General features: G+C 48.6%; 1 protein-coding gene across 1 annotated transcript; it reads right to left on the reverse strand.

Moving 5' to 3' along the window:
• Nucleotides 1–1,378: 1,378 nt before the first annotated feature.
• LOC123104129 (uncharacterized) lies at nt 1,379–6,032 on the reverse strand. The gene is made up of 2 exons (XM_044525879.1): nt 5,825–6,032; nt 1,379–2,690 (listed from the first exon to the last, which is right to left on the reverse strand). The coding sequence occupies exon 2, from the start codon at nt 2,649–2,651 to the stop codon at nt 1,545–1,547; it is 1,107 nt and encodes a 368-aa protein (XP_044381814.1). The 5' UTR covers nt 2,652–2,690; nt 5,825–6,032; the 3' UTR covers nt 1,379–1,544.
• Nucleotides 6,033–9,710: the final 3,678 nt, after the last annotated feature.

The raw sequence follows: 9,710 nt of genomic DNA on the forward strand, positions 1-9,710 counted from the left end.
AGGAGGGTGCCGACCAAAGACTCATATGAGCTAGCGATGAGCTTGCACTGTTGTTGTCCGACACGGCGTCCGCACCAATGACATACTCGCCCGAGATGAGTCGGATGACCGAGATCGAGTAACTGACCACCTAGAGACGGGCAGGGCCGCTGACACCGGCGAGGGTGAGGGCCAGGTTTGGCTCAGCAGACCGCTCGACCAAAATGAGGTGACTTACGCATTGTCTTCACGTGGGTGGCCTCGGCTCTTGCACCAGCGCGGGATGGTTCGGGCTAGAAGGCGGAGGGAAGAGCGGCGGGGCCGCCGGTGATGGCGGTGAGGGCGAGCGTGAGGATTGGCGCAAGGGACCCCTCGACCTCGATAAGACGATAACACGGCTTATGCCATTGCCTTCACGTGGGTGGCCTGGGCTCCTGCACCGGCGCTACGGTTTGGGCTAAACGGCGGAGGGAAGAGGGGCGGGGTCGACGGCGTTGGCGAGGGCGAGGATTGGATCGAGGGACTCCTCGGTGTGGGCTCCTTCATCGGCACGGCAGTTCGGGCTGGACGGCCGAGGGATTTTTCTCGGTAGACAGATGGGATCGGGAGATGGGGTGAGGGACGTGGGTGCCTGATCGTGGTTGTTTTTTGTGCGTGGGTTTCTTTTTCTTTTTATCGTGGGGGAAGTGGGAATCGTTTTATCGTGCGGGGTAAGTGAGAATTGTACGAGGGATGTGGGAGGTCGAACCATCACGACGTTCGATTCTCCTTTAATAGTAGAGATTATAATTAGCTAAAACAGGCAATGAAAAAAAAACAGTTCTATAAAATGCCGATACGCGCACGCTGAACAGTGTATAGATACTACAAAATACTAAACAAGAACGATCAGAGTCAAGGACCAAAGTTACCACCAGACGGATTCATAGCGGCGGCCTCATAACACGATGAAAACATGAAAGTGGAAGAACCAGCGAAATAAACTCACCAAATAACAAGCGCATCAAAGCAGGATAATTAACACTCACTCGGTCCGGGTTTATTGAGCCCCCTGTACTATAGTGTCAAACTTTGAGCATAAATAGTTAAGTAATAAAATATAAACTAGTTTAAGTCACAAAATCATATGGTGGGAATACTCTTCGAAGAAGCAAGCATACCAAAACAGTTCACTACCACAAAGAATGGCGGGTGTGGTCTGCTAGGGGCAAGGCGGGCGCGCATTCTCCACTCAAGATAAAGGTAGAAGGAGAAACAACGGAGAAATCCTCAAGATGAAGTTTTACTAGTTGGCTCAAGTGCAGAGGTAAAAAATAACTAAAAACATATGCTAGAATTTAAGCAGATAGCATGACCAACAATTTTAATTTCTAAATTTTACCAAAGAAACAATATTTCATAAAGAAAGATGCACAGCATGCATGATGTTTTCATTTATTCTTCCAGCCATCAATTGCCTATTTCAACCATGGGGATAAAAGGTAAGCAAATATTTTCATTCACATCTGAGAAGAAAAAACATGGAAGGATCCATCCAATAACAGTGAAACATAGATAAGTTTTCCTCAGAGCACACAGTGGATTCTATTGTCCTCCAAGCTGTAACATTCAGACTTGTGCTTGATGATCTGGAAACCATTGACATTGCGCACCACCTCCACGCCGGTCAAGACAGTAAGCTCATTGACTGCACCATGAAGTGGTCTGCACGAGGTGTGCCTCAAGAGATTTCGAAAGCTGGTGGCGATGCAGAACTTGCCTGAGCCCATGTTTAGCAGGTGCCTCTGCCGCGGCAACCACTCATCGGGCAGGACGCTGAGATAGTTCCAGGAGTGCCGCACCACCGGTCGCCTGGAGGAATCGAAGTCAAAAGCACGCAGGCAATGGTTGGGGTTGCCAATGACATCGTCGAGGCCAAACCAGAGGTCAAACTCAGGGACATACTCCGCCGCACCGTGGATGGGCAGCACCCAGCTGCCAGCCTGCCTCCACTCGCGCGTTGCCGTGTCAAAGAAGGCGCAGGCTCCAGCATCCACAGATGAGACACATATTGTGGCGGCATCCAACACAGCGGCTGCAGAGGGAGGACAAACTTTGCTGTTGCTGCCAGGCAGGCACGGCCGAAACAGTGGCGGGCAGGGTAGAGGTCGCCAGTACCAAGACGAGTTGTTCAGATCAGTTGTCCTGGTATAGTTCAAGACCTCGAACAAGGCATTGTCCTCTCCTTTTCCTATGACATAGAGCTTGTGGTTGTCCTGGCCATAGCTCCGCCGAGTGATGGACAGGGCGATTGAGTCACTCTGCTTACAGAAGTTGGCTTGTGGCATGCCAAAGACGAAGTCCGTGCTAGTGTCGTACATCATCGTGTGGACGTTAGGGCTGACAAACATGACAGAGCCCTCCCCCTGCCCTCTCAGCAGGGAGAAGAAATGCCTGGTAGTTAAGTCGGCCATGTTAGGCAGTGATGAGAAGTTGATGTTCGTCTTGGGCAGACTCTGCTTGGGGCTCCCTTTCAACATGGTGGATAACCATCCCTTCTTATTCACTTCTGCCTTTTCGGCAGCTTCTGTTGAAGGGTAGAAGAGATACTCCATGAGGTTGATCCGGCGCAGGGAATAAACTCCCTTGGGGTAATTGTGTACTATCATATTCGCAAACTGACGATTCATCATCCTCGAGAATTTAACACACCCAATAGTTGAATATCGTGGCTATCAAAAGGAAAAAGTTAGTACAGTAGCATTAACACTTGTCGAAAACTAAAATATCATGATTACTCTAAATAGAAAGATCAAAGGGTCTGTCTAGTTACTGCAAATCTAAGTGACTCAATCAACATAAAAAGGAAAAGCAAAAGAAAAAGGAAACTACCTGCATGAATCTCCGAGTAAAATCAATGACATAGGACTTACACTTTGATGTGCAATACTTAGGGCACATCTAGACGTGCTCTAGCAAAACCGAAGATCAAGGGTGTGTTTGGTTGAAGAATGTGAGCGCTACATATAAACTTTGTCAAATTATATTTCCATCTAGTATCATATTTTATCTTTTGTAGCTAACTAACATTTTCGTGCTACTTCTCTCTTCCAGAACAAAGATAAAAGGGGGAAATATATCAATGTGCCTATTGCTAACATTGATTAGATGGAGTTCATATTTCAGGATAAGCATGCTACCGGAGAGTTCACGGTCCTTCAAACACCCTATGACCGTGTTCATGCATGTGACAAGGATTTTATTGGTGATACCGAGAAGAAAATATGAGTGATGTTAAGGTTGATCCTGCAACACATTATGATTCAGATTGTGTTCCTGACGACACCACTAATGAATGCTCGTCTTCGAAGCGTCCTAGAGGTGGCAAACGTGATAAAGGTAAGTGGGTGAAGTGTGATGAGAGTGCAGCTCAAGACATGACGCGCTGCGTGATATGTCGGCTATGTTTTTAAGGCGACGCTTCGCTTTAAGGCGTTGGGGGGGCGCCTCGACGCCTAGGCGCCTAAAGCGGGCATATTTGCAACGCGCTGGGGGGTGCCTCGACACCCGCCTCGACGCCTAGGCGTCGCCTTACGGACGCCTTAAAAACATAGTATGTCAGATACTATGCGTTCCACACACGTACCAACCCGAATGAGAATTTAATCAAAATAATTGATGACATTGAAGAATACTCTCTCTTCATCCGACTTGCGCTACAGACATCTGTGGCCACCAATGAACGAGTGGCTTCCATGTTGAAGGGGAGACCGATGGCTGCTATTCAAGAGTTTGGGTGCTGGATCGGTGATAACTTTCCTGAATACGTTCCCGTTCCTCCTGCTGTGTGATTCATTTCACTGCAAACTTTCAGGATTATTTTGTATGTCTTCCGGCATCGTCTCCTAGGGAGATAATGACCATGCCTCCTCATGCAGGCATGTAATGATGTCACAGAGTTATTCATTCCTGAACAATAAGCTTTTTACTCAGATTCTTTATCAGTCAGTGTGTTAAATTAATCATCATAAGTTGCGCTGCATTTTTGCATGACTATTTACAACTTGATCTGCTTATAGCTGTTTCACTGTTTTTTCAAGGTATTGTAGTGATGATGCACTTGTTATCTCTATCTCTACTACTATAGTACACAATTTTTTGAATCTACCTTCGTCTCACCAGTTGTACCTGCCCCTTGCAGAATAATTCATTTGTAGCCGTCGAATATGTTGGATCGAACGGCTGAGGTCACATGGATTCGCCACTCACAGTCCTCCCGCCAACCTAAAAGTCAGTCGCTTCTTCTGGAAAACTCCACAAACCACGGCCGCCTTCGGCAAATAGATTGCATGCCAACCTCCCTGGCCTGGATGGCTGGATGCGTGGAGAAAGAAACCGATTGTTGAGCCCCACCGTGGTGGAGCCGTGGAGCGTGGCACATCCGCACATGCTGCTGTGTGTGGCCATGGCTGCCGGATGCGAGCATGGCCGTGCCTGCCGAGGAAGACTGGACGAGGCGAGCGCGAGTATCGGATGGCGAGGTCGTGCGCTTCACCGGCGCCGCGACGGTCTTTGGGTTGGCGTTTGATGGGTCTAGGGCAGGAACGGGATCTGACAAAGGGGAGCTGCGGCGCGCTGGTTTGCAGGTGCTGTGTTGTCTGCTCGACAGTCGGTCAGAGGCAGACGCAGCAAACAGTGGCGTGTGGCCTGGGCTTGGCGTTGTTGTTTTTCTAAAACTGTATGGAGTGGCACAGCTGGCCCAGTGACAACCTTCATGGCCCGTATGGCCGAGTATCAGGCTGTCAACCGAACATCGCATTCAGCCCAGGTGGGACGGGCGAGCAGGACGACTGTTTTATAGCACATAAAACCGATGTTTTTATTTCTTAAAAAACATAAAAAAGATGTTTTTTTCTTAAAAAAAACCCATAAAAAGATGTTTTTTCCTAAAAAAACATAAAAAAGATGTTTTTCTCTAAAAAAAACATAAAAAGATGAGCCATGCATATACAATATGGACGTACATGCAATTTTATGGCAACTGTTGTTAGATACTTAGAAGATATCTAATAATACTTTAATAATTCCAACCAAGTGACGTAGAATACTACATGAAGATGATCATTTTCTAACCAAAATATAATCCCATGACGTTAATTGCCATTTTGTGTATACTGACTGCAAGTTAGTAAAGTAAGTGCTAACCAGAATTTCTTGACATGTTTTGTCAATTTAAGAAAGTGAAAAATATCAGGACATTGTAACTTAGCATGAGTTTTCTCTTAATAACTCGGCATGAGGTTACAAAGCTAAGGCAATTCATGTAGAAAGTACTAAGTTTGTATTAATTTTCTTCTTGTTCGTGTGAAAATTGCAAATAATAATGCGCACGTGCCTTCAACTAGTAAGCTACTAGTCCCTCACTAATGTAAAAAAACGTTCTTATATTATGGGACAGAGGGAGTAGTATTTGGATCCTATCAAGACGAGCTAGCTTGCCCTCAACACAGCCAAACGGTTAGCTGCTGGCTCTTGCCAGCAACGGCGTTGAACCAAACGCGCAGCTAAGGCAAAGATAGCCCAGCCGAGCTAAGCTAGCTCAGCTATAGGCAAGCTGGGCAATACAACCAAACGCACCCCAATGGTTTGGCCAGAAGGACAAGAATCGAAAGCTCATACCTGCTGCACCACTAAAATCAAATATAATTCTGTGTGCCACCCGTTCAACTCTCACATCTAGGGCCGGCCGTCGTCGGTACGCGAATTAATTCTACAGGCGTTTCCCTGCGCGCCGTAGGAGCTGTGAGCCACGGGCGCATATCGTATGCAGACGAAAGGTTAGGCCAGGAAAGGTTCGGATGAATACCTGAAGCTGGCGCCGGGATCTAACAAGCTGGCGCCGGGAAAGTGGGGTAGAAAGGCGGCGGCGGGAGGACTGTGAGTGAGATGGGATCGGGAGAGGGCCTGCGAGCGGGTTCGAGAGGTGGGGGTCGAGGGAAGGAGGAGGTCGGGAGATGGGTTCGATCCTCTCTCTGGCGGCGCTAGGAGGGAGAGAGGGATCGAGGGGGAGATGGTTTCAGTCAGCGCTAGGGCTAGAAGCGTTAGGTGGGCTTGGGGCAAATGGGCCTTAGAGGCCGGCCCAATGCTGCTGCTGGTTGGAGACCCCAGATGGGCTGGTTTGGCTCTCCCTCTCTCTCTTTAACTATTTCAAAGAAACCCAAACTTGGAAGAAAAGCCTAGAGGGATAGCAGTGGAGTTTGAACATGACGTAAATTTTCTCAGAGTCACAAAAATGAGCCGGATCCACGAAAAATGGAAATGATCACGTGGGTGAAGTTTGAAACGAAAACATTTGGATATAATTCAAATGGTTTTGCATAGGAAGTAGGTGATAGGGAGGTCCAAAAATGTTCGGATTTTTGGTGGAGCTCCGGAAAATGATGAAAGAAATATAAGGCAAGGTTAGAGAGTCAACACTTGAATAATAAAAAGGCCAAGGAATTTAATATGCAAGTGTGTTAAGGTAAATTCCAAAACAATGGAGTGGTTTTATATAGCTCCCTAAATATTGGGAGGATATGTTATAAAGAGAATCACCATGTGAATTCCCTCGGTTTAAATGGATCAAAGATCCATGTCATTTATTTAGTTGAGTTAAGAAAAGAAATGACATGATGCAATGCACATGATGCAAAGATGAATGCAAAGAACCAAACAAATCACACAACGAAACCCAAAAACCCTGGAAGGCATCTGAAGCTCAAGCACCCAAGAGTAACAAGATCCGCTAAGGATGAGTGGGGGAATAAAAAATCCCTTGGTGGAAGTGTAGATCGGTCCCTTCTCAACCACTCCCGAGCAAATCAACAAGTTCGATTGGCTAGGGAGATAGATCGGGCAAGAGGAAGCTTGGGGTATTCAATGGAGCTTGAGCAATAAATGGTGCTTGGGCAATAATGGAGGTTGGGGGAAGAGGTAGGTCAAAGGGGGGGAAGAAGACCCCCTTTTATAGTGGGGGAAACTAGTCAACCGTTACCCCCCACTCAGCCCCGCAGAGAGCGGTACTGCCGAGGAGGCAGAGCGGTACTACCGCCCTTAAGCGGTACTACCGCTCCCCTCAGCGGTACTGCCGCGCCAGAAGAGAAGGGCTGGGGCTGGGACCCAGAGCGGTACTACCGCGGAGACAGGGCGGTACTACCGCTCACAAGCAGCACTACCGCCACTACTACCGCAGCTAGTACCGCAAAACTCGACACGAGAAAATGCGCACTCGAATCAAAGCGGAAGGAGCACGAAGCCACAGCGGTACTGCGGCTGACCCCAGCAAGCGGTACTACCGCTCCGAGGAGCGGTACTACCGCTTAGTGGACTTCAGTCGTACTACTGCTCCAACCACAGTGTCGAGGCGGTAGGAGCACGGATCCGCAGAGGTACTGCTGCTGAGGCCATCAAGCGGTACTACCGCGCCGAGGAGCGGTACTGCCGCTTAGTGAGCCTCAGCGGTACTACCGCTGTGGCCCGCGGTACTACCGCTGGGTCCAAGAACAGTTGAAGAGTGGAGAAAAGAAAGCTCCATAGGGGCGGAAAGAAACGGAGGATGTGATGAGGACGTGTACGTGTTGATTCCACCCATACCATACCGAAGCAGATCCCCTCTTGATAGTACGGTGACTACTACGCAACTTAGTCCACCAACAAAGTTACGAAAGAAACTACACCGTCTTGAGTAGAGCGCCGAGGGGAAATAATCGTTCCATGCCGAAGAATGAATATCTGAAAACTCAAAGCACCCGATTAGTCCGCAAATGCATTGTCATCAATCACCAAAACATCGTAGGGATAAATATGCCCTTACAATCTCCCCCTTTTTGGTGGATTGATGACAATACGGGATTTGCACAGAAAAGAGTAATGACATAGAATGCAAGTGAACTCACGCCTCTAAAATATAGACAGGCTCCCCCTAGATGTGTGCAAACTAGATGAGTGCTTTGGACTGCACGGCACACATACTAGGATCACGGCTCCCCCTATATTTTAGAGACCAACAACCTAAGCAAGATATATGAGAACAACATATATGAAAGGATGAGCATGCAAGCTATAAGATACCGAGGTGCCTAAACATAGATAAGATAACTAAGGTAGCATATGTCTTACACCATATGACGGGAACTAAGGTCTCACAACAAACCAAACCAAGAGAAACGCACAAGAAACCACAAGACTCAAACGAAGCACGACACAAGAAGCAAAACAAGCAAATCCCTACACTCTCTCCCCCTTTGGCAATGAGACACCAAAAAGGGGCCGAGAGAGACACTACGACTCCAGGTGATCATCACATCTCTGCATCGTCATCATGGGTAGAGAACTGCTCGGCATCGGAGTCGGTCCAGTGGCAGTTCTGATGAATCCAGTCCTCCTCTTCAGTGATCTGTCCCTCAGACCCACTGACAACTGTGGCGCCCAGCTGGCGCATGATCTCCTTGTGGCGCGTCCTGGCATTCTTCTCCGCCACATGAGTTATGTACTGACCATGGGACTCCATGCAGAAGAGCTTCTTCATCTTGCGCTTGAGTTTCTGGGCCCATGATGGTTTTGCACTGGAGTGGCCAAGGTCCTCATCGTGGCCAGTAGGAGCATCCTCACCCTCAGTTTCCATGGCAGCAGCAGCAGCAGACGGGCCCCCTGTGGCAGCAGTAGCAGAAGGACCCCCTGTGTGAGGTGCTGTCCAGTTGTCCTTCTTCCTCAGACGCTTGATCTCATGGGAAACCAAATCTCCAGTCTCTAGCAGCACTCTGGGGTAAGTCTGTGCCCAGGCCCTCTCAATGAGCCTCATGATGAAGGGACCATAGATAGGACACTTGCGCTCAGACACGGCAGATACAAGTTCAGACCACATGACATGAGAGATATCCAGGCTCTCTCCAGTGTTTGCCTCCTTCTCATGCTGACAGAAAAGGAGCATGTCCACGAGGTAGGAGTGAACCTGATCCAGATTCCCAATGCGAGGGAAGAGAGTCTCACGGAAAATGCGATGAAGAATGTCCAGATACGGACACAGCTCGTAGGTCTTCTTCTTAGTGACAGGGTGAACCTTCACAGTGCAGTAGGGCCAAAGGGCTTGCTTGTGGGTGGAAGTAACATGGCGGTGAGGACGGAAACCGACAGGAGTCTCAAGCCCGTTATCCACCACATCAAGTAACTCCATGAACGCCCGCCACTTGACAGACAGCCGCTTGCCATTGGTCATCCATGTCAGAGTCCGGTCGCCATCAGTTCCAAGATGAATGGTGGCATAGAACTGAGCCAAAAAATCCGCATCGAAATCCTTATTGAACTGCATGATCCGGAGAATGTTCAGCTGAGTGCACATCTAAAGGGCTTCTCCAAAGTACTCTAGGTCCTTCTCCATAGCATCAATGTCAATGGAGCGAACATCAACAAACAGATTCTTCTTGACCTTGATCACATCAAAGTAGATGGCAAACTGAAAACGGTTCCAGAACGGGCGGTTGACCAAAGTGGGTTCTTGGTCCACCGTATAGGGGTTGCGACGACGCTTCTCCCAAAACTCCTTGTTGGTCATCTCAGTCACAGTCTTCCCTTTTGGCTTGTTGGCGGCTCGCTTTGATTGCTGAGGAGGTGGAGGAACACTTGCTGAAGCACTCGCTGGAGGCGGTTGGGTGCTCGAGGAACCACCGGCAGGCTCTGAGGTCCGGTAACGCTTGGAGGTGGCACGCCCGGGG

This window comes from Triticum aestivum, chromosome 5A (genome assembly GCF_018294505.1).
Source record: "Triticum aestivum cultivar Chinese Spring chromosome 5A, IWGSC CS RefSeq v2.1, whole genome shotgun sequence".
Taxonomy (NCBI): domain Eukaryota; kingdom Viridiplantae; phylum Streptophyta; class Magnoliopsida; order Poales; family Poaceae; genus Triticum; species Triticum aestivum.